Source organism: Neoarius graeffei, chromosome 15 (genome assembly GCF_027579695.1).
Source record: "Neoarius graeffei isolate fNeoGra1 chromosome 15, fNeoGra1.pri, whole genome shotgun sequence".
Classification (NCBI taxonomy): domain Eukaryota; kingdom Metazoa; phylum Chordata; class Actinopteri; order Siluriformes; family Ariidae; genus Neoarius; species Neoarius graeffei.
The window spans coordinates 36,970,953-36,995,343 of NC_083583.1; the positions used below are offsets into that span (position 1 = coordinate 36,970,953).

The 24,391-nt window shown below is 41.1% G+C and overlaps 1 protein-coding gene across 4 annotated transcripts in view; it reads left to right on the forward strand.

Annotated features, from left to right (window-relative positions):
* Positions 1–24,164, forward strand: part of eps15l1a (epidermal growth factor receptor pathway substrate 15-like 1a) — a 104,747-nt gene extending 80,583 nt beyond the window's left edge. For 2 of the 4 annotated variants that reach the window (XM_060941235.1, XM_060941237.1), the window contains 5 exons: positions 5,827–5,887; positions 7,352–7,434; positions 7,703–7,796; positions 15,037–15,242; positions 21,600–24,164. In XM_060941235.1, coding sequence (XP_060797218.1) covers positions 5,827–5,887; positions 7,352–7,434; positions 7,703–7,796; positions 15,037–15,242; positions 21,600–21,746 — 591 coding nt within the window. In that variant the 3' untranslated portion in view covers positions 21,747–24,164. The remainder of the gene's footprint in view (positions 1–5,826; positions 5,888–7,351; positions 7,435–7,702; positions 7,797–15,036; positions 15,243–21,599) is intronic. The other 2 variants (XM_060941236.1, XM_060941238.1) reach the window with 2 other exon arrangements.
* The last annotated feature ends 227 nt before the right edge of the window (positions 24,165–24,391 follow it).

Here is a 24,391-nt window from a genome sequence, read left to right on the forward strand (position 1 = left end):
TGGCAGTATGCTGATAAATATTTAGAAAATAAAGTTCAAGTTCAAGCACTTTATTGTCATTGTTAAGGCACAACGAAATTTCTTTTGTGCTGGTCCCAAAGGTGCAAAAAGTTAAGGTGCAACGGTGCAAAATATTAAGACAAAAACAAAAAACAACCCACTTTGTAAATACCTAGTGATATCATTTCTAAATATACGAAACCATCAAAAGCAACACAAATTTGTAATGTATATACACTGGTTAGAGGTAAGGAACATTATTCAGTGATATCGTTTATTATTAACTCCAGTCGTGATATAGAAGTTCCAAGTTTGACACCTGCCTGCTTCGACCGCACTGCTGGCACACGATGTCCTTGACCCTTGTCGCCCTTAGCCAATTGGTATAATTACATCATTACGCGAACTCCTCTGAGCAGAGCTTTACCAGTACACTCGAACACACGTATACTTTGACGAATTATAACCAAAAACAAAGAAATTTGAATGGTTTCCTCAAAATATTTTTTGTACTTTTATATAGTCATGGTGGCACGGTGGTGTAGTGGTTAGCGCTGTCGCCTCACAGCAAGAAGGTCCGGATTCGAGCCCCGTGGCCGGCGAGGGCCTTTCTGTGTGGAGTTTGCATGTTCTCCCCGTGCCCGCGTGGGTTTCCTCCGGGTGCTCCGGTTTCCCCCACAGTCCAAAGACATGCAGGTTAGGTTAACTGGTGACTCTAAATTGAGCGTAGGTGTGAATGTGAGTGTGAATGGTTGTCTGTGTCTATGTGTCAGCCCTGTGATGACCTGGCGACTTGTCCAGGGTGTACCCCGCCTTTCGCCCGTAGTCAGCTGGGATAGGCTCCAGCTTGTCTGCGACCCTGTAGAATAGGATAAAGCGGCTAGAGATAATGAGATGAGATATAGTCATGTTGAATAAAAGTTTTTAATGCATTTCCCATGAAAAGAGACGAGCTACTTTTGACCGATTCCCTGCATTCTCAGCGCAGAGTGAGCATACAGTTAATGTCTCTGATGCTTGGTCGGATTAATTTTATACAGGGACCAGTCCAGGAAAACAAGATTTTCAATAGACACAGGTGAACTTTTGTTTTGACAAGGAGACAACGATGCGTGATTCACTTTGCAGAATGATGATGATAATAACAATAATGATAATAATAATTGAAATATGCTACTGCCGGACTGACAGTTCAGACCTGCATCACGGAGCGGTTGCCTGTGTTGCTTAGGTTGCCAGCACTAACTTTTGTTGTCCGAGCAGATGATTACCATTAAAGTTTTACTCGTCTTTGCACATACTTTAGTCGTGACGATTGGACATGCGGTTTTTCGAGCATTGCTAATGATGGTGTAAGTTATATTTATATTATTTGTAATTGCTTATGTTGGTAGCTGATTTAATTTATTTAAATATTTGGCTTTTATATTTTGTGTACAAAAGATTAAAGGACTAGTGTGTCATTTAACTGTAAGATGATTATTTGGATTTGAATGCTACTAATGTATAATATGGTTCATTTGGCTACATTTGGATGCAAGGGGCAGTACTGTGATGCAGTGGTCAGCACTGTCGCCTCACAGCAAGAAGGTTCTGGGTTTGAACCTTGCGGCTGCCTGGGGCCTTTCTGTATGGAGTTTGCATGTTTTCCTCATACCTGCATGCTCCAGTTTCCTCCCACAATCTAAAGCCATGCAGATTAGGTCAACTGGCGACTCTGAGGCTACATCCACACGACAACGGCAACGAGATGTTATTTAAAAAAAATCGCGTCCATATGGGCAACGATCAGTAAAATATCAGGTCCATATGGCAACGCAACGCTTGCTGAAAACGATGCAATACACATGCCACACCTCTAGGGGCGCTGTAAGATGGTCCCTTCGGAGACACCAGAACAATAGAAGAAGTAAGGACGCATGCGCATAAACTATTATGCGCGAGACTTCATATTAGCCACAAAATCAGAAAAATCTGTTTGTAAAATTACATTATAATGACCAAATACAATGAAAAGTATTTTTCCAGTCTCACCTGTGAAAGGTAATCCCATGTGATCTCGTTTGGACGGCAAACCTGTTGGTACAGTTAAACGCAGCACATGAATGAGGCATCTTTGTTCTCCGCTTTGACCCATCCAATATGGCGGCGAGGATGACGTATGATTCTACACGGAAGGCGGCGTCTTTAATGGTCCGGAATAAATTGAATGCTACACGTTGATGGATTAATTTGTTCTTCTACGCCCTTTTTGAGGACTGTATTGTAGGACTTAAACCAACATCTGAAGAGGTGAGATCGCTCCTTTTTTTCCCTATTCTTGCTGGCGGGATTGACTCTGCCCTAAGGGCTATTCTCTCTCTCTCTCTCTCTCTCTCTCTCTCACTTTGCACCATTACACAATAAATATTCACAGTGAAAATATTTTGTAAGCGCGTTTCATGAACCAAGTTAAAGGATTTGTTGACAACTCGCATCGAGTTCGTTACACTTCTACCCGGCGTGAAGCACTGACAGTCATGTGGTTGTGACGTCATCGTAAACAAATCCGTTCTACTCATCCAGACGACTTCGCAACGGCAATGTTGCCAGATCTTTCCACTCTGGAACCCGTTCTCAAAAGATTGCGTTTTGGGGAACCCAAAACGCCGGTGCCGTGTGGACGCCAGGCCGAAACGATAAACAATTGTATCGGATTCACCTGAATCCGTTGCCGTGTGGACAGGGCCTGAATTGCCCTTAGGTATGAATGTGATTGTGAATGGTTGTTTGTCTTTGTGTTAGCCCTGTGGTGGATTGATGACCTGCCCAGGGTGTACCCCACCTCTCACCTGAATTTAGCTGGGATTGGCTCCAGCTTCCACCGCAGCCCTGCCAGATAAGTGGGATGGATGGGATTTGGATTAATAATCATTATTTCCATGAGTAAGCAAAATCGTTATTATCATTGTAGTCATTAGATGTGTAAATTTTGTATGATTCGGATCTAGATTTAATGCACTGGTTGAAATGAATCAATACCATAATCATAAACCAACAATTATAATTGAAAAAAAGACAAAAAAAACTGGTGTGAAAAAATGTATTCGTATTTTTTTAACTGATAAAGTTTTTACCTCCATTTATTAAACTAGCAAGGTGATTTACGTGTAACTGACCATTTAAAATGTCTTGACCACATCATCATTTGTGAATTTACTGTACCCAGATTTCAAGCAAAATTGGTCACATCTCAGTGCCTTATGAATCGAAATCGAATTGTGTTGAAGGCTGAGGTTTACACCCCTAGTACACATTATAACAGTGTGGTTCTGCTTCTCAACCAGTAAGAAGCTGAACAGACTGTAAAGTGTTGTCAGGTCGGCTGAAAAGATCACACTTGGATCCCTGTCCTGGGCTGCATCTGAATACTCAGTATGTACTAATGTCGGTTAAGTAGCCTACCCACTACCCAATCGTTACTGAAGTACATTCTATGAATATGCAAAGGAGTAGTAAGGATACAGTTCGGGAGTACTCCATCACCAGATGTGTGACCTGTCCCTTGACTCGGTTGTTCACAAATGATGTATAATCATGTATGCTGGGGGAAAAAAAAAAAGTACTTCTGCATCAGCAGAAATGCTTAAACTTTTACTGATGCTTACATTTGTACCCTGCCAGAGACCTTACTTGGACGCTGCACCAACCAGCTTCGCTTCGGTACACCATCATCTTTCTATTTCACTCAGGGGAATTCTTCTTCTGTTATTTGGAGGCTCCAGGTGAACTGTGGGATAGTGTAGTGTGGTACACTTGCATACCATGGCTGTAGTAGATCATTCAGGTACCATGTGACTGCTATTAAATGTCTACTGAATAATTCAGACATCCTACATACTGCTTTTTACATACTAATAGTATGGAAGTATGCGTATTCAGATGCAGCCCTGTTCTCCTCCAGAGCCAGGAAGCAAGCAGAAAAAGATAAAAATAAAATAATAATAATGGCTGACCCCTTGCACCCTGGCCACCACATATCTGAACTCCTCCTCTCTGGCAAGAGTTTCAGTTTAGTGTTTGTTAAAGCCAACAGAAACCAGAAAAGCTTCTTTCCTCATGCAGACTTGGGAGCATTTAACTGCTTTCCTAAATATAGTGACACTGTCACTGGCAGCATTGTGATCAAAATGCAAAATTTGTCTGTGCAACGTTCTCCGCTGTGCAATTTTTTATTTACTGTTTGTTGCTCAGTATCCATTTCTGTTCCCACCCCTGCCAGCGTGTACAGTTTAGTCGTAGCATTTTAAAATTTAGAAAACAAGAATTGTTACTGTGGGCTCTTCTGATGTTGAAAAATGAAATTGGCACTCAGCCCAGCTCTATAAGATCCTGTCCGAGTTGCTCTGTTCGCTACTACAAGCAGCACTCAACCACGCCCCCCCGCCAAACTTGCTTTGCTGTTTTCTTAAAGTTCCTTGGCATACATCTAAAAAGAAATTGAGTCACCGGTAAATTAAATGACGTTGAAAATCCAGCGTATCAGAACAGAGGTGTAACACCTAAGCAAACATGCTGCCATGCAAAGACAAACTGCAGTATCTGCATATTATGTTGGTGGGAAAAGTTGGTCCAATAGCGTCATCTATTTGCTATTGGACCGTCTTTTGCCACTGACACAATATGCAGTTTGCCTTTGCATGGCAGCATAAAGTGCATATCCTGGACCAAATTGGTTTATTATTATTATTATTTTTTTTTTTTTTATTTTAAGGAAGAATGTCCCTTTACAGACTCATTCAGAAGGGTAATTTTGCACAAGGCCATCTGTCTACAGCAGAAAAAAAATAAAAATAAAACGCGTCTGGAAAAATCCCAAGGGAGTCTGGAGCCAGATTCGTGATGTCACCTGCGGAAGCGCCAGCAGCTTGCACGGTTTCAGTGCACAGCCTGTGTAGACCAAGTTTAACAGCTAGCAATTTTGCATTGAAATATGGAATTGTCACCTGAGCGCAATGTGGGAAACGATGAGTACTACGGTAATCCCATCAAGATTGGTGTTGCTACACCCTCCTACGATACATCTGTTAACCATTTTAATAATTACGTGATAACGTTGAAGAAATTTGCAGAAAACCACCAGGTCGTTTTCTCATAAACAAACCAGCGCTGACGTAGGATTCAGAGGGAGGCGTCCCACACGCGACGTCACGAAAATCAATGTTTGCCGGGAAATCCAAATGCCAGTTTTTTTCAGAGGCAGACCAATTCGCCTCAAAGGGCTTGATTTCAACTGAATTTTTCTGGTATTGCGCAAGGTAAAAAAAAATTGCACAAAATGCAAAATGTGACAGTTATTTGACCAAAGTTTAATATAAAATAGGAGAATTACATTGATCTTGCTCCTGAATTTACCCGTGATACGCACTTTAAAGACTTTTATCAGGTGATCAGTGGAATTGGTGCAAAATTGTGCTTTTTTTTGTGTGTGTGTGTGTGTGTGTGTGTGTGTGTGTGCCACTTCTTAAAGTTTGTATTATGTAGGCTATACTTCAGAATTTTTATTCCATCTAACATGACCTGGACTGCAGACCCTACATGTACTTGTGTTAATTTTAAACACAGGGTAAGCTAATACACTCCGATTTGAACATTTAAGCTATTAGCATTGAGCTGCAGTATCCGACACATGCTAGGGTTTTTTGTTGTAAAATTATGAGGGTTTTGTTGCTTCAAATTTTATGTTCATAGCAAATGTGTGTCATCCTTATCCTTGTCTTTATCCTCTTATTGTGGTTTGTGCAGTTTGGGCAATAAATTCTTTTTTTCTCTGTTCTCTCTTTGTAGTCTCATCACTTCTCGAGCAGTGACCCTTTCGCTTCCACCAGCCCCAAACACAAAGGCTCAGGTACAGCGCTTCTGCTGAGTCATCTCACACTTATCACACTCTCACATAACTGTTTAAACCGTTTCAAGATTAAAATGAAACCTGATATTATAGATAAATAAAAAAACCCTCCACTTGTTTCATGTGTTTTAATCCGTTTAGCCGTGCTCTGAAAGTCTTGGCAGTGAAAATGGTGGCTGTTTTCACACGTTAGCCTTAGGCATTTCTAGCACCTGTCACAGGCCTCTGAAAAGCTGCGAAGCAAGAAGGTGCTGTTAAACGAGTTCCTATGCTCAGCATCCTGACCTGCTTGCGAGTGCATTGCCAATCTTAAAAAGGATGTGACATTCCTCTGCTGTTTCAGTAAACATGTTCTGTTACAGCATTTTTACAGCGATGTCAGGAAGTGCATGGCTGTATTTTTTTTTTCTATTTGTAGTGGTTAGAAGAAGGAAAAAAAAACATACGTGGGTATAAACAAGAGAAGAATGTCACTCGAATGCTTGAGGTAGCTACAGAAATGTTTTGCTCAGCAGTGAGGCTGAGTTTTTCCATAACCTGCTTGTCACGTGAGAATTTCAAACTGCAGTGGAAGGTTTATTAGATTTCCATCAATTAAAGAAGAAAAAGAGATCGATTGGCCTTCATTTAGGGACTTCTAATTATATACTCTGTGTGTGTGTGTGTGTGTGGGTGTGTGTGTGTGTGTGTACTGTATATACAGTACCAGTACATTTTGGACACACCTACTCATTCATAGGTTTTTCTGTATTTTGACTATTTTCTATGTTGTAGAACGAAACTGAAAGCATCAACACTATGAAATAACTTCTGTAACATATATGGAATTAAATGGTAAACAAAAAAAGTGTTTAAAAATGTTTCATATTTTAGCTTCTTCAAAGTATCCAGCATTTACCTTGACACTTTGCACACTATTGTCATTATCTTAACCAGCTTCATGAGGGAGTGACCTGGGATGCTTTTCAGTTAACAGTTGTGCCTCATCAAAAGTTAATTAGTGCAATTTCTTGCCTTATTAATGCTTTTGAGATCAAACAGTAAATAGTAAACATACAGTAAATAGCCCTATTCCACAACTGTAGTAATCCATATCAACTAATTAGTCCATATGAATCCACTCAATTAAGTAAAGAGGAGTGTCTTTAATGAATAAAAATAAACAAAAATGATTGAATTAGGGCGGCGGCGTGGCTCAGGTGGGTAAGGCGCCATACCATAAATCCGGGGATCCGGGTTCGATTCCGGCCTGAGGTCATTTCCCGATCCTTCCCCGTCTCTCTCTCCTGCTCATTTCCTGTCTCTGCACTGTCCTATCCAATAATAAAGGTGAAAAAAGCCCCAAAAAAATCTTTAAAAAAAAAAAAAGATTGTATTAGAAGGCATGTCCAAACTTTTGTACCGTGTGTGTGCATGCATATAATTTTTTTTTTTTTCCCCTCTCTCCCTTATCTCTGATTGCAGACCCATTTGGGACTCTGGACCCCTTTGGAAGCAGCTCATTTGGCAGCAACAGTGGCTTTGCTGATTTCAGTCAGATGTCAAAGGTATGCCGAAAGGTTGAATTCTCGACTCTGGTCAGGTGTTGATTCATTTTCTACAACAGCAGCTCTGATAGTCGAGCAAACTCCCAAACACACGTTTATATTAACGCGCTTGTTCTAATAAGTTATCATTTCTCTGGTAGCTGCTGTTCTGTTTCCTGTTCAAACCTGACCAATGTGGGTGAAATCTCTCTTCCTTTGGTTGGTGTATGAACTCTTGACCTGTAGATGGGTGAGTCTGACCTCTTGTCCTTGTCTGTCATTCACATAGCAGACCTTCACTGACGACCCCTTCAACCAAAGCCAGGACACCCCAGCTCTCCCGCCCAAGAAGACCATACCACCTCGGCCCAAGCCTCCCAGTGGTAGGTGTACTGGTGAACACTCGGTCAGAGGTCACATGGTGCTGTCTTTACTTCATTCTAAGTCCCTGTGTGTTTTTCATGTGTGTTTTTCAACATTTGTACCTAGGGGAAAAAAAAAAAACCTACCCACACCTTTCACACACAGTTTCACAGTTTATCAAGAAGGAGATTAATCAGAGTGATATGCAGCCCTTTTTTTTTCTTTTCTTCCTTGAGGTAAACAGGAACTGAAGGGTTAGAATAGATTCATATTGGGGGGTTTTCCAGTCACATGATTGTCCAATTCCTTACTAAGTAATTAAAATGGCAACGTTTTATAGAAATCTTAAGATAAATCATAACACAAAATTTCTTAATGAAAAACTGTCTATAACTGCATGTAAAACTCTTATTGTGGACAGCATTTTTTTCCTTTGTCTGGTTTCTGTAATTCCTCTCATTTATTTCGGGATTCAGTAGATGTTTGGATACGTAGACCTGCCATCATTTACTCAGGAGTGCTGTATTTTAACATTAGAGTACACTGCTATGAGTTATCACTCAAAAATACACTGAAAGGTTTTTCTTTTTCCTCCAAAATAAAAATGGCATAGGAGCCAATCAGCATTCGTATTCACCTGGCATGTGTGTTTTCGACTCTCTGATATTAACTGGTCAGCTGGAAGGCTCCCTACCCAACCTCCTCCTTAATCTCACATTAGTTTCACTCCTTTCAGTTTGATTTTGAAAACTTTTAGCCAAAAAAATGTAGTTAAACGAAGTAGGACCTAAAACAAAGTATCAAATCTAACCCTTTATAAATAGTTTTAAAGACACTACTTGCTGTCCCTGCACTGGTCAGCACAGATGCATTCAAACATGAATGTCAAACTCACTGAACCTGGAGAGTGTGTGTGTGTAAAGCAGGGATCTTCAATCCTATCCGCAAAGGGCCGGTGTAGCTGCAGGCTTTCATTACAGCCAAATTGGAGGCTCACTTGATTGTTGACTGGAGACGAGGGTGAAATGATTAAACAAGTGAAATCAGGTGTAGCTCCTGCTTGGTTGGAATGAAAGCCTGCAGCCACACTGGCCCTTTGTGGATAGGATTGAAGACCCCTGGTGTAAAGGGTTTTACAGTAAGCACCAGGCATTTGGGGGCCAACCCCCCCGCTACTCGTTTGTTTTAGTTTAGTTGTTCTGTGTGCACTTTATTATTAATTGCTGTACATTACACATTTTTTTCCTCAAATAGGAAATGTAAACTTATCAAATAAAAAATTTAATTACACACACACGCGCACACAAATTCTGTGCTTTATTCTTCTTAGGATATGGCAAGTGTGGATATAATTTAAAAACTAAATCTTATTTTTTGTTAATTGCAGAATCAGTGTAGCTCACTCGAGTAGTGAAACCTCGATTTCCTTGTATTGGACTATTTTTATTTCTTCCTACAGAAGTGTTTTTATTCGTTCCTAGATGTTCATTGTTCTGAAGGTGTTTAAGAGGTTAGACTTGGAGGTTTAGTTGGTATATTAAAGGGGGTACGGTTACAACTCAGGCGTTTCAAATCATCTGCGGTTTGCCTGCACTGGCAGCATTATGCTGATCTCCACGCCCTTCCTCACTTCCTCTGTGTGTGTGTGTGCGCGTGTGCGCGCGCTTTAACTCAAGGTGTCTACTAGAAACTCTCTCTCACACCTAAATTCTCACACATTTGATTGTAATTCATATATTTAAAAAATTACAATATTATCCGTTTTACTTAAGCGAAAATTTCCCTGTTTTATTTCTTAGGTTTTTTTTTCCCCCCTGACATTATTCTCCACTTAATTTCTTTTTTCTTTCTTTTCTTTTTTTGGCTTTAGCATACAGGGGAAAATATATGCATGCCGTGTTAGACGAAGAAACCTTTCTCATAGGTTAAATGTCTTTTCTGAGGTACATTTGCAGACCCTTGTATTGTAGGTGTGAATGAGCAATGGTAAGCCGTGCTTGTTTTTTTGCTGGTTTTGAGCTTTCAGGGTGGAGCTCGGCATTGTGGTTTGCTATTCCGTTTACTGAAAGAGAGAAACTGATTGCTGGTCTAATATAAATAACAGCCCAGTTCACATTGCGGTTAACACCTTTAAGGGGAACCAAGAACCAGTTTAAAGTTCTCATGAGAGATGCTATGCCATTCGTACACGCACACATCCAAAAAGTGTTCCACGTAAGCAATTTTTAGGGTGTTTTGTTTTTGTGTAATTGCCCAACATCAGCATTTTATGCCTTTTTTTTTTATTTTTTATTCATGTTAAGCAAGTTTGAATAATAAATGGTGTGATGGCTAAAGTATGGGATAAATTATTATAAATTAGTTACAGAATACATTTTTTTTTATATTGTACCATCGTACTGGTAGTTTAGGTGGCATTATCGGCACACCACAAGTGTGAGTGAAACAGCTGTGGGTTTTTTGGGAGGGGGATAATCTTTCAAAGAGGTCTTATATTAGCCGTTCAAGTATGCATGTTCATTGTCTTGTAGTCAGTATATTCTTAAATATTTTATCATTGACATTTTACATTTTTTCCCCCCACCCCAGTTCAGTGTCAGAGAAGTAACAGTCGTTGCCTGACTAAAAGCAAGCGTGCTTCTAGATCAGGGTGTGGCACAGCTCTTTTTCACTCACTCAGTTGAAAAGGAAATGTGAATACTGTGCAGCTCATGATGAACTGTGCAGCAGCTTAATACAAGCTGACATCGATTAATAACAGTGTTTTATTGTGTATATCAATAAATTTCATACCAGGATGAATGGAAATTGGCATAAAATGGATGGTGATTTTGTTGGGTTCTGAGGTTTTATGTCCAAGCAGAATACAACACTGACTCTCCAACTTCCCAGGACAAATAGCCACATGACTGCACCTCCTCTCACCATAAGAACAGTGGGTAAGATCATTTATAAAGCACTTCTAACCCAAAGTGTTAGGCATGCAGTTGCAACAAGCATAAAAAGAAAAACCGACACAATAACACAGGCGTCCAATTTAAAATGTCAGAAACCTAACATGTCAAATATTTTGACTTGAAAACTGTAACAGTAGGAGTAGACCTCATTTTCCACAATCTCAGGGTGCCAGTCAGCTCCTGATGTTTTCGCTGGGACTGTGAAAGAGTTGAAGATCTCCGAGACCTGGAGGCAGAGAATATGGTTCGAGTGCATCAGTGATGTAAGAAAGTCCATGAAGGGCTTTAAATACAAATAAAAGAATCTCAAATTGGAGGCTAAAATGGGGGTTACATGATCCCTTTTTTTTTTTAACCTGTTAGTAAACAGTATACAGTGTTTAGTATTTTTCTTGTTGTTGTTATAAGCTAAAAATAAAGAGCAGCTGTGAGGATAAGCCGAACAACAACAACACAAAAAATTAACTAGCCAAAAACAAACCACTGTTTCAGTTTCATTGTGGTCAGCAACACGTGTTGTACTGTGTGTAATAAAGTTAGAAATGTGCTACGGGTGGCAGTGTAACAGTGACCGAGGTAGCAGTGTAGCATGTTCACGACAGTAGCAGATTAAACACAGAGGGACAGAGGTGAGAAATTTTTGTGGAGTCACAAGTCAGTGTTGCTGGGTTCCACGTGACGTCACATCTGCTTCATTAGTTATTCACAACTTTAGCTGGTGGTCTACCAAAGGTCAGTTGACAAAGCGTTTGTACGGAGAAGGTACATTGCTCGCATGAAAAATGCCTTACGCTTGCAGTGTTTTAGGTTGTTCGAATCAATCAAACCGCGAAACTGATAAAAGTTTCTTCAGGGTTCCCCCTCAACTAATAAAGGGTGAACGAACACAGGATTTCACAAAAAGACGTCGAGAAAGGTGGCTTTTGAACCCCTCACTGAAATCGAAGGCAGCCGAATCAAAGCATGCTCGAGTTTGCAGCGATCACTTGGTGAAAGGTTTGTTTCTCCCTCTCAGCTATGTCCTTAGTGTTTTCCAAGTGCTTTTCTTGCTATGTCTCATTATTTAATGTTACTTTTTTTTTTAGTCACGAAGCGCTAAAGTCCCCAGCTGTTTCTTTGTTTACTCCTCACAAAGTCCATGTGCACGAAGGTCGCACCAAACTTCTTACCCAGCCATACAGTTATAATGTGCCGTGATCACTTCTCTGTCTTGTTTAACTCCAACCCCGATTCCAAAAAAGTTGAGACAAAGAACAAATTGTAAATAAAAACGGAATGCAATAATTTACAAATCTCAAAAACTGATATTGTATTCATAATAGAACATAGACAACATATCAAATGTCGAAAGTGAGACATTTTGAAATTTCATGCCAAATATTGGCTCATTTGAAATTTCATGACAGCAACACATCTCAAAAAAGTTGGGACAGAGGCAATAAAAGGCTGGAAAAGTTAAAGGTACAAAAAAGGAACAGCTGGAGAACCAAATTGCAACTCATTAGGTCAATTGGCAATAGGTCATTAACATGACTGGGTATAAAAAGAGCATCTTGGAGTGGCAGCGGCTCTCAGAAGTAAAGATGGGAAGAGGATCACCAATCCCCCTAATTCTGCACCGACAAATAGTGGAGCAATATCAGAAAGGAGTTCGACAGCGTAAAATTGCAAAGAGTTTGAACATATCATCATCTACAGTGCATATCATCATCAAAAGATTCAGAGAATCTGGAAGAATCTCTGTGCGTAAGGGTCAAGGCCGGAAAACCATACTGGGTGCCTGTGATCTTCGGGCCCTTAGACGGCACTGCATCACATACAGGCATGCTTCTATATTGGAAATCACAAAATGGGCTCAGGAATATTTCCAGAGAACATTATCTGTGAACACAATTCACCGTGCCATCCGCCGTTGCCAGCTAAAACTCTATAGTTCAAAGAAGAAGCCGTATCTAAACATGATCCAGAAGCGCAGACGTCTTCTCTGGGCCAAGGCTCATTTAAAATGGACTGTGGCAAAGTGGAAAACTGTTCTGTGGTCAGACGAATCAAAATTTGAAGTTCTTTATGGAAATCAGGGACGCCGTGTCATTCGGACTAAAGAGGAGAAGGACGACCCAAGTTGTTATCAGCGCTCAGTTCAGAAGCCTGCATCTCTGATGGTATGGGGTTGCATTAGTGCGTGTGGCATAGGCAGCTTACACATCTGGAAAGACACCATCAATGCTGAAAGGTATATCCAGGTTCTAGAGCAACATATGCTCCCATCCAGACGACGTCTCTTTCAGGGAAGACCTTGCATTTTCCAACATGACAATGCCAAACCACATACTGCATCAATTACAGCATCATGGCTGCGTAGAAGAAGGGTCCGGGTACTGAACTGGCCAGCCTGCAGTCCAGATCTTTCACCCATAGAAAACATTTGGCGCATCATAAAACGGAAGATACGACAAAAAAGATCTAAGACAGTTGAGCAACTAGAATCCTACATTAGACAAGAATGGGTTAACATTCCTATCCCTAAACTTGAGCAACTTGTCTCCTCAGTCCCCAGACGTTTACAGACTGTTGTAAAGAGAAAAGGGGATGTCTCACAGTGGTAAACATGGCCTTGTCCCAACTTTTTTGAGATGTGTTGTTGTCATGAAATTTAAAATCACCTAATTTTTCTCTTTAAATGATACATTTTCTCAGTTTAAACATTTGATATGTCATCTATGTTCTATTCTGAATAAAATATGGAATTTTGAAACTTCCACATCATTGCATTCCGTTTTTATTTACAATTTGTACTTTGTCCCAACTTTTTTGGAATCGGGGTTGTAAGATCCAGGTCTTTAAAGGGGTTTCTGATTACCTTTGTGAATGACTTACCTGAGAGATAAGAGCCAACACAAGTAAGAATCAAGCGAACTGTTGTTTGTTGACACTTCAACTTGCAGCGCTTCGTTGTAAAAACACGAACAAAAAGATAAATAAAAAATACAAGGGCAAAAACAATACAGGATTCATTCGGTAGTGACCTGATACTGAGGTCCTTTACCCAGCCACATACAAAAAAGTTGTAATCCTCCATACTCTTCCACGCTTTCATCTGTTTTGCGGTGTAGAAGGATGTCTGCAGCACCAGATAGTTCGAGATGTCGGGGAACTCGACTGAAGGGTAGTTTTCAAGATCGTATGACACATCCTTCTTTCCCAGACTGTAGGGGTCGATTCCATTGTACATAGCAATCTTCTGAATATATCTAAAGCGAGCAGTGGCTTCTAGATTATGAGCATACTCTGATAAGTTATCGCTAGTTGTTTGCACTACGACAGCCGTTTAGACCACCAGCTATTTCACTTCCTGTAAAACCGCTAAGAAAAGTCACGTGACTGAAACCCAGCAATTGAGGTAACTGTCTAATCACACATTGTGACAAGCTGTGAAACCATGACAACATAAAAACCCTCCTCATGTCTGACCAACTAAATTACCATCCACTTTAAAGGAGGACTGAAGGCAAATTTTTTTTTATCAAAATTCTATTTATCTCATTTTATTAAATATAGGAATGCATTTTTGAGAGCTATTTTGTCACTGCTATAACAAGTTATGAGTGTTTGAAATATGCTCTGTAATATATCGGTCCATATGTCAAAGCAATGGCCGTAAACGAGATTCGCTGAGACCTGTGCGAGACATCATAGGACGGAAGTAAAACATACAGCGGAAATCAAAGTGACCAACATCTGCCAACGTTGTTAAAAGACGCGCACGACCTCCTTCGCATGCTGACATAATCAAGCCGGAAGTTTTGTTTGTTTTGATGGCAATCAGGAAAGTTTGAAAAAAGTAGGCAATAATCGTCATATGAACTCGTTTTTGTGCAATATTTCATTTGGAAAATAGTTTTCAAAATGGTGGCACTGACACCTGGCTGACACTTTACGTTTCCAAGTCTCGCACAAGTCTTGTGAAGATCGCGCGGATAAGCGACGCCTGCCATGGACCAAATGAACTAAATTCAACTTGGCTAAAAACCAAATAGGCCGATAAGTATAATATTTAATTGCAATTACAGTAGTTGCCAATATGAGTCACGATATAAGGTTGCTAAAACCGAAAACGTAATTGAATAACACGTTAATTAAGAAATAAAGCAAGTTTAAAAATGACTTCAGTTCTCCTTTAATGCTCAATTACAGTCGTCCTGGTATATTGTACAAGAAATCACTGCTGTTAATGAACGTGACTAACATTTTTGTCTAATGCTTATAAATGAAAAAAAGTCTCTCTATTTCTGAACTCTTCCAGGTAAAAGCACTCCAACTAACCTATCTGGATCTGCGGATTCAGCCAAGACGAGCGATCCCTTCCAGCCCTTTGGCTCTGACGCTAACGACCCGTTTCAGAGTAAAAAGGGGCTCGGGGACCCATTTAGTGGCAAAGATCCGTTTGCTCCATCTGCTTCAAGTAAAGCCACTAAAGATTCTTCCTTGGGTTTTGCAGACTTCAGCTCTGTAAGTTGAGCTTAGTGATACTACTCTTCTTGTCCAGTCCACCTTTTCTTTCTTTTTTCTTTTTCTTTTTTTTTTTTTGTTCCCTCAAACATTCTCTGCTTTCTAGTGGGGTTTCTGGAACAGACCACACCATTTGGCTTCTGTAGCTCTCAGTCTATGCTGTTGCCTCATGCTGGCTACTCTCCATCTCTACTGCCATTACTCTTTGAGATTAACCAACTCTGTGAAATGATCTAGAACAATGAGAGAGGGGAAAATCCCCAGCAAATGTAGTTGGTTGCGTTGCAGCTGCACTGATTCATGGGGCACTTTGACAGGAAAGGTTGCTACTTCCACCCTTCCTGGGGCAAAAATTTGATGTTGTATGTGATGAAAAATGGGTTACATTTGGTCTTGTGCACATATCAGATCTTAAACTCTTAGTGTATTATTGTCATCTCTTTCCCAGTAAAACTCCTCGACACATTCAAACTTAACTAGGTACAACCAGAAGGAACAGAGTTCTCCATTTATACAGTATGTTGGAAATTAACCTTGCGATATTTTACCTTTTTGTACAACTAACTTGCACAGTTTTCACAAAACCCGACAAAATTGTATGGTTTTTTTTATAGCAAAAAAAGGAATTCTAATTATCCATGGTATTCAAGTCTTTGAAACGTATGTCAGATTAGATTCTGATTCTGCAAACGTCCGTGAAATAGCCTTTTTTTCTTCTGTTTCTCTTGATGTTAATAAGATAGAAAGAAATGCAGCTTGTCATGTTACCAAGAAACTGCAAAGCATAAACTGCTCTGTCCCGAAGATGTTGGAAAACTTGGAGAGCACTGGAGGTCTCTTCCAGGAAATTTCATAACAATGTGTTTCACGAAGAACGAGGACGTTAATAGACGTAAACCTGTGATGTGCAGCTGCACTACTGTGAGAGTTGCTGTTAGAGAAAATGAATCAACACCTTCTGACCAATCAGAATCCAGAACTCTGTGGTATAACTCGATCAGACAGTGTATTGTTGAATGATGAGCTGGGACATGATTAAGGCAAGCACAGCATTAAAACATTACTTTAAACATATCATTAAAACAAACATCAGATTTTAGACCCGCAGCATGCTGACAGAAAGCTGCTGTTCGACCCTTAGCGTAGCCCTTTTCCTCACGTTTAAGTTGCTTTGGATAAGAGCGTCTTCCAGATATTTTTTTTTCCAACAGAAATGTTTATAAAGTTTAGACTATTGCCATAATCTCTCTCTTATCGGTTCAGTTATATTCGCAGTTATAAGACAGGACCTTGATGAAGTGAAAAGTTCATCTGTACGTTTATCCTGTGCACACTGAGGGTTGTTAATGGTTTGGGTTATTGGCAGTAGGGGGCTTTCCGAGATGCTTCCATGGTGACTGGTTGACAGGAAGGAGCAGTATCACTACTCAGCTCTCAGCCTGGAGATTTCTCAGCATGAGATTTGTTTGTGCACTCATTATTTATAAGTCATCATCTCTCTCAGCTGTCATTCTTCTGTCTTTGTGCATGTCATGGGGACACGATGTTTTCCAAACTATTCATTTGTCCATCAGTATTACTGCTAAATGTATGATGTTTGAAAAACTCATTCCATCATTTATTAATAATAATAATAATAATAATAATGGTGGTCACCTCTGCTAGAAAGTGTCCTTTAGTCTTTTTCAAGATATTAGATATGGAATAAAGCACTCCATGTTGTACTGTTGTAGGAAAATAGTCAACTACAGGGTGGTGTGGTGAAGTGGACTTACTTTAGGCCAGTGTCTAAAGAGGTGTTCACATGGCACATATTTGCATCGATGCTGCACCGATGTATTTTGTTGCGATATATCTTACACTGGTGTAAATTTTGTGGAGCGTTCACACGGCACAAACCTGCTTACTAGAGAGAAGCATGTTAGCACCGGTGCAGCCCCACTTGCGTTCACACGGCAGTTTTTGCGACCGTGCTATACGATAGTAATAATGCGGAAATGAAATATGCGCATGCGTGAAAATGTACTTCCTTTTCCCGGCTGTCATGGCATCACCAAGTGCCGGGAAAACAACGTGGATGAAGACACCAGTGTTGCCAGATACTGCTGACGTTTTCCAGCCCAAAATCTGTTCAGATACACTTAAAACCGCCCAATCTGGCAACACTGGAAGACACGCAGTTCTGTTGTTGTTTATATTTGCCATTTTGGAAGCGCAAAATACCAGGATGCAAATTACGCAATACCCGTATGTAAATCAGCTCTCCTCACGCGTAGCGAGTCGACCCCTGTAGCGTTCAGACGTCCCATTTTATATCGGTGCTGCCCCGCAAACTAGCATTTACTCCGGAGTAAATTTCTTAAACCACCTCCCGAGCAGGGTTAGATTTGCACCGGTTTAAGCAGCTTTCAGGGGCTACACCGGTATAACTTTGTACCATGTGAACGCTCTACCGGGGCAGCCCCGGTGCTACACCAGAGTAAAAGTAGCCGTGTGAACACCCCTTAAAACTATCATCAACAAGAGGACCAAGCTCCAAGTCACTGATTCCACCCACACTTACACAACTGTGTGTATTTAAGATGCAAGCTGTATCTTAAATACACACAGTTGTGTCCCGAATAGCTCTTTTATTCAGTCTTTTACCTGATTTTTAAATCATATGACACTAGGTATCAGAGAGATATTGCAGCTGAGGTCGGATAATGTGGGATATAGGGCTATTTTTAGGTTTTTAAATGATACAGGAATTATTAGGAGAATTTAGTACAATAGGGTAGTAAACATTATGGTTCACACTCCAGTCCAGAAGGTGGTGGTAATGCACTTAATAGCTGTTTGCCAACCGCCATAAAACAATATAAAAGAAGAAGAAAGAAGATTTACCTCATGTGGAAATCCCGCTCTGGTCATTAGTACGCGAGTCTTGCTCCTCCACGAAATCATGGCGTGCCGATTGCCGTTGATGGAGAATTCGTGCTCTGCGCGAGGCTTATGGCTAGTTCGATGAACCCGGAACAACATGGGAATGGTGCGGATTTCGCATCAGTTACGAGAAATACATGCTAATTCTTGCTAATTTTGGTGTTTTTAAAGAAGAAAGTCAAGACATTTGGGTTTTATGCAGCCAAGTTTATTTAATCAACATTTCGGGGTTTTTTTACTTTTGGTAGCATATTTTGGGCGCTTGACCTTAATTTGGGTGCCTTTTTAATTTGGGTGCCTGCAGCGTTCTCCTTCGCAGGTTTCATGTAATTGAAAGGCCTGTCCCAATCAGACAAAGGCTGAGCTCAGACCTGCACAGGCCTCTAGGAGTTAAATTTAATATTGTGGAAGAGCCACTAAATAAATTAGCTCCTACTTATTTCCTGTTATCACTTACGATGTACATTCCTCTCTGTTTTCTGTTAATAAGACAACAAACAAGCAAAATGCAGCTCGTCATGTTATTGAGAAACCACAAACTGTAACCACCTCTGTCCTGAAGATTTTCCCGTGTCAGGAAACTCTGACTGTAATAAAGCTCTGACACTGGAAACTCCTTTCAAAAATTATTATATAAACTTCTCTTTACAGAAACTTTCCCCAGGTCTGTGTAGAAGTTACAAAAGAAATGATAATGTGTTAGAAAAGAGCATAAATGTAAGCGTTTGATTTGCAGCTGCAGTACTGTCAGAGCTGCTGTTATGGGAAACGAATCTACACCTTCTGACTAATCACAATCCAGAATTCAACAGCTCTGTAGTGTACTGGTGATTTTATTTCACACTTCTGAGCAGAGGTGACCTCGTTCTCCTCAGTGCCACTCCTTTATATTCTGCAGTTAATCTGATGTGCATGTTATTCTCACATCCATCCTGTTTGTTCAGTTCATTTCTGTTCTGAAAGGAAACAGAATTTGTGCGTTTCAAACCCTCCCGTTTTGAAATCAGTGCATGTTTCATTTTCCTGTTTGAGTTTATTACTTTCAGAAAGCCTTATTTCAAGCTCTGTTGCGTGTTATTGGTATTAGTGATCTGCTCGATGTCCATGCTGCCCTCTGTGCAGTTCGGTCAGTCCGTTCTGACATGTTTTCTCAAGTGTGGTGTTTTTTTTGTGTGTGTGTTTGTGATCCAATTTTCTCTTACGGGGAGTGAGAAAATGAAGGTAAGATTGTCTGTCTGAAAATGTGGTAAATAGAAATGTGAATGCCTTGCATAAGTATTCACCCCCTTGCACTCCCCCCCACCCCAACCTGGAATCTATACAAAACAGCTCACAGTCTTGAAGTGAGAGAAAAATAACAGTAGCACTTCCAAAATTCTTTACAATTAAGAAACCTAAACGTAATTATTGCATAAATATTCACTCCCCGTTGCTGTGAACCTCCGAAATTGGTTGTGGTGGAACCATGACCCGTCTGAAGTCCTATAATGAGTTGAATGGAGTCCAGCTATGCGCAGTTAAACATGATCTCAGTATACATGCATCTGTTCCTGGAAGAACCCAGAGTTTGTTAGAGAACATATCTAAACAAACAGCATCACAAACATCAAGAAGCTATCAAAACAATGTTCTGGAAGAGTATCAGTCAGGGTTTGGTTATAAACAGATATCAGATACATCAGGTACAGTGCTATTAAATCCATTATTAAATGGAAAGAATATGATGCAACCACAACTCGCCTAGTGGACACCGTCGACCAAATGTCAGTGACCAGGTACAAAGGGGGTTAGTCAGAGGAGTAACCAAGAGGCCAAGAGTAATTCTCACCATGATGCTACCACCACCATACTTCGCTGTTCTGGAAAATTAACAGAGTTTGGTTATTAAAAATCCCAAACTTTGGAGATCCTGATGAACACACATACGTATATAGTACAATTCTGACTCTGGCTAGAGGAGGCCATCCACCAAAAGTCAGTGATTGGGTAAAGAGGGGATTAGTCAAAGAAGCAACCAATTTTATTGTAATATTATTTTGGTACATTCATGATGTAAAATCCCAGTCGAGTCCATTTCAGTTCCAGGCTATAACATTACAAAATGTGGAAATGTTCAGGGGGTAGAATACTTCTGCAAGTTGCTGCATTTATTAAGAATGAGCGCATTTAATAAATAAAACCAGCTGTGAGGTATCAGAAATTTTTCTGGTCTGGGGTTTGGTTTTCTAATCCATTCATGTTTACTGCATAGCACTAAATCTGAGGTGGCAATATTTACAGATTAACTGTGGCGTTTACATTTTTAACCCATTGCTATGGTGATGGGGTGGCACGGTGGTGTAGTGGTTAGCGCTGTCGCCTCACAGCAAGAAGGTCCGGGTTCGAGCCCCGTGGCCGGCGAGGGCCTTTCTGTGTGGAGTTTGCATGTTCTCCCCGTGTCCGCGTGGGTTTCCTCCGGGTGCTCCGGTTTCCCCCACAGTCCAAAGACATGCAGGTTAGGTTAACTGGTGACTCTAAATTGACCATAGGTGTGAGTGTGAATGGTTGTCTGTGTCTATGTGTCAGCCCTGTGATGACCTGGCGACTTGTCCAGGGTGTACCCCGCCTTTCGCCCGTAGTCAGCTGGGATAGGCTCCAGCTTGCCTGCGACCCTGTAGAACAGGATAAAGCAGCTAGAGATAATGAGATGAGATGAGATGCTATGGTGATAAAGGAGACAGTACATAAAGTAGCGGTCAGACCAAACACAAATAAATTCTTCTTGATGAAAAGCCGATTCCCTGACAGGGAAAGGACATGGGACATGAAAGACGTATTTACTCCTGATTAGCATTTTTTCCCCACTTTGTGCTCACTGGGTGAACTTTGACCTGAGAATTCACAAGCTTTGGGCTTGTGAGCCAGTAGAAGAGAGGAAGATGGAACTGGGGTCTGTTTAGTCTGTTAAAAAAAAAAATGGAGGACCTGCTTATTGTCAAGTAGCATCACACTGGACTGTTGCCTTGCTGTTGTCTTAGTGTTGCTTGCTGCACATCAGGGAAAAAAAAGCCATCATGTCCACTGAAATATGCTAGAGGTTTTGCGCCCCCCCGGAATTTACTTTTTGACAGTGTTGTCACCTCTGCTAAAATAATTTTTTTTTTATCCTACTGGAGAGGGTGTTTTTATCTATCTATCTATCTATCTATCTATCTATCTATCTATCTATCTATCTATCTATCTATCTATCTATCTATCTATCTATCTATCTATCGGACACTGTAGACAGAAGGCTGAACTATTAGGGGAATTTTTTTTTTTTAAATATTTTGTCTGTTTGCATTGTAGCTTTTCCAAGTCTGTTTATTCTCACACGTATCTGTATATCTGACTGTACATTTTTTACGTGCTAACCATACACTTCCCCTATTCCCCCTCTCTCTCATCCTCCAGTTTGGGAATGAGGCACAGCAGATGGAATGGGCCAAGCGTGAGAGCGAGAGAGCTGAGCGCGAGAGGCTGAAGAGACTCAGGCAACAGGAGCAGGAGGACCTGGAACTGGCCATTGCGCTCAGCAAAGCCGAGATGAATAACACCTGAATTCTGGCTTCTCCCTCTCACTGACCATCTTTATTCCGCTGCAGAAGAGGAAAGAGTGCATATATATAATGTGTGTGTGTGCACGCGTGAAAGAGAGCAAGCGAGCGATGACGTATGAGTGAGATGCGTATGATGAGAGAAAGCGTTTTTAACATCTTTTATTTTATTTTACTGTAATGATGGGGCAACCCATGTGTTATGTGAATGGGCTTGTTCATTCTACATGCACTGCGTTAACCTGCACTACTCTGACACATAGCTTATTTAAGGCATTTGTGTGTGTTTGTGAGAGAGAGACAGAGAGAACCTGTGAACAGAGCCAGCCATAATGAGTTTAATCAGGAATAATAAAATTCACACACATTCCCACTTAACCCCAAAGACATGTTTGGTGTCTCTCATTTGCACATTTAAGGGTCTTTTTTTTAAAAAATAGAGGCCTCTACCCCTAAAAACCTTTTGTGTAAATATTGTCCACCTCTTGGCCTTCAGTGATGTCACCCAGACATGGTTTAGGACATCCAAGAAAAGCTGAAAGTTGTTGGCATTGTTTGGAATCGTTTCAAGTCAAGTTTATTTGTATAGCGCTTTTAACAATAGACACTCTCACAAAGCAGCTTAACAGAAAATTAAAGACTTTAAACATGAGCTAATTTTATCCTCTAATTTATCCCCAATGAGCAAGGCTGTGGTGACGGTGGCAAGGGAAAAACTCTCTCAGATGACACGAGGAAGAAACCGTGAGAGGAACCAGACTCAACCGGGAACCCATCCTCATCTGGGTGATAAGATAGCATGATTATAAATAACTTGCTTCTATAATAGTGTCCTGTATCGTCACAAAGTGTAACTGTGTAACCAGGAAAATCATTATAGTTTCAACATGAAGTCTATTTTGTTGAAGTTATTAACTGTTCATTGATGGAAACTTAAGTGCAAAACTGTTCATGACAACTGCAGTCCTAAAGTTATCATGGCAATTGTAGTCCTCAGCCATCATAGCAGAACTTTAAGTGTTCAGAGCCATCTTCTAATGCCGCTTTTCCACTACCAATGTGGCTGAGTTGGGCTGAGCCGTGCCGTGCTGAGTCGGGCTGAGTCGAGCTGAGTTGGGCTGTTGGAGTTGCATTTCGACTACAACCGCGCTGAACCGTGCTGGCTGGAAGTGGGTGGACACATTGGGTGGAGTTAGCAAAAGTGGGTGGACGTCACGTGATGTCGTTAGGCAGCGCAAACAGCGACATCAGTGATCTTTTAAGCGGTAGTCTCACGACACGGATAGTAAACAATAAACATGGAGGACATGGAGTCGTTAGTGTTGCTGGTCTTGGTGCTGTGGCTTGTTGTCACCGACAACGCCAACAGATACTGGCAAGAGCGTATAGATGAGGTGAGGCACATAAGGCTTCAGAAATTCTCGTAATTCTTCTTCTTCCGGGTTTGCGGTGTTTACAGATCCCAGCGTGCTCGCGGGGCGTGTGTGGGCATGTGAGGACACTCCTCCTCACCAATCAGTGCACATGGAGTGTCTCCTCATGCCCCCAGCCCCACTCGGCTCGGTTTGGCTCGCTTCAGCCCCACTCCAAAACCGTGCGAGTATTGGGTGCTGAGTAGGGCTGAAGCGAGCTGAGTCATGCTGCTCTGAGATAGTCGAAACGCGAGCCGTGTTGGGCTGAAGTGAGCTGAAGCGAGCTGTAGTGAGCTGAAAAAGGGTAGTGGAAAAGGGCCATAAGTACGACTTTCGACTGTCCATACGGGGCCATCCTCCACAGGAGCAGTGTGATGAGACTCCAGCCAGACGTAGGGCATCAGGATGGATCAGGCGGGTACGAGGAGCAAAAGAGGTCAGCATCACTGGTGTCTCAGGATCGACATGTAACAACAGAGAGAGACAGAGGGAAGAGACGAGAGAGAGAGAAACATCATTTAACCTCCCCCTCCCCCCCAAAAAAAATCTCAACAGCCTATTGTTTTAATACAAAACAAAGCCAAAGGACTAACCTTGAAGAACTTGCATAGTCCTTGTCAACAAATGAAGAGAACCAGAGGTGAAGGTGGAAGTTGGCAAGCTGTGAAAAGTACAGTATTGTCCACTTTTAGAGCTACATGCTCGGAAAAATGTGCAATCTGACAGAGCTGAGGCAAGCCCCCAAAACACACACTGAGTTCTTTCAGAAGAAGCGTAATCTGGAGAAAGGTCATTGGCTGCTGACCTTCATGATGGTAGAGTCATGGAGAGTCACCTTTTTCTTGGACAGAATTCTCAGAGACCTGAAGCATATGAAGCCAGTCAACCACATCTTTTCAAACTGCTGCATCACAGGACAGCATAATACCCTCTGAGGAAAGTGCAGTCTGCCCTCTTCCACATACAGTTGTGGTCAGAAGCTTACATACACTCATCATGGGCATGAATGTCATGGTAATTTTGGGCTGTTAACGATTTCCTTGTACTGTTCTTTTTCCAGGGTGGAATGATTGTACAGCATACATCTTTTAATGACTTCAAAAACAAGAATTGAGTGCACAAGTTTGAATTTATTTTGGATTTTCTCTAATCCACACAGGGTCAAAATTGTACATATAGGCTCAAATATATATACATTCACTTAAATCTGTTAATAAATGGTGCTGAAGGTTCTACA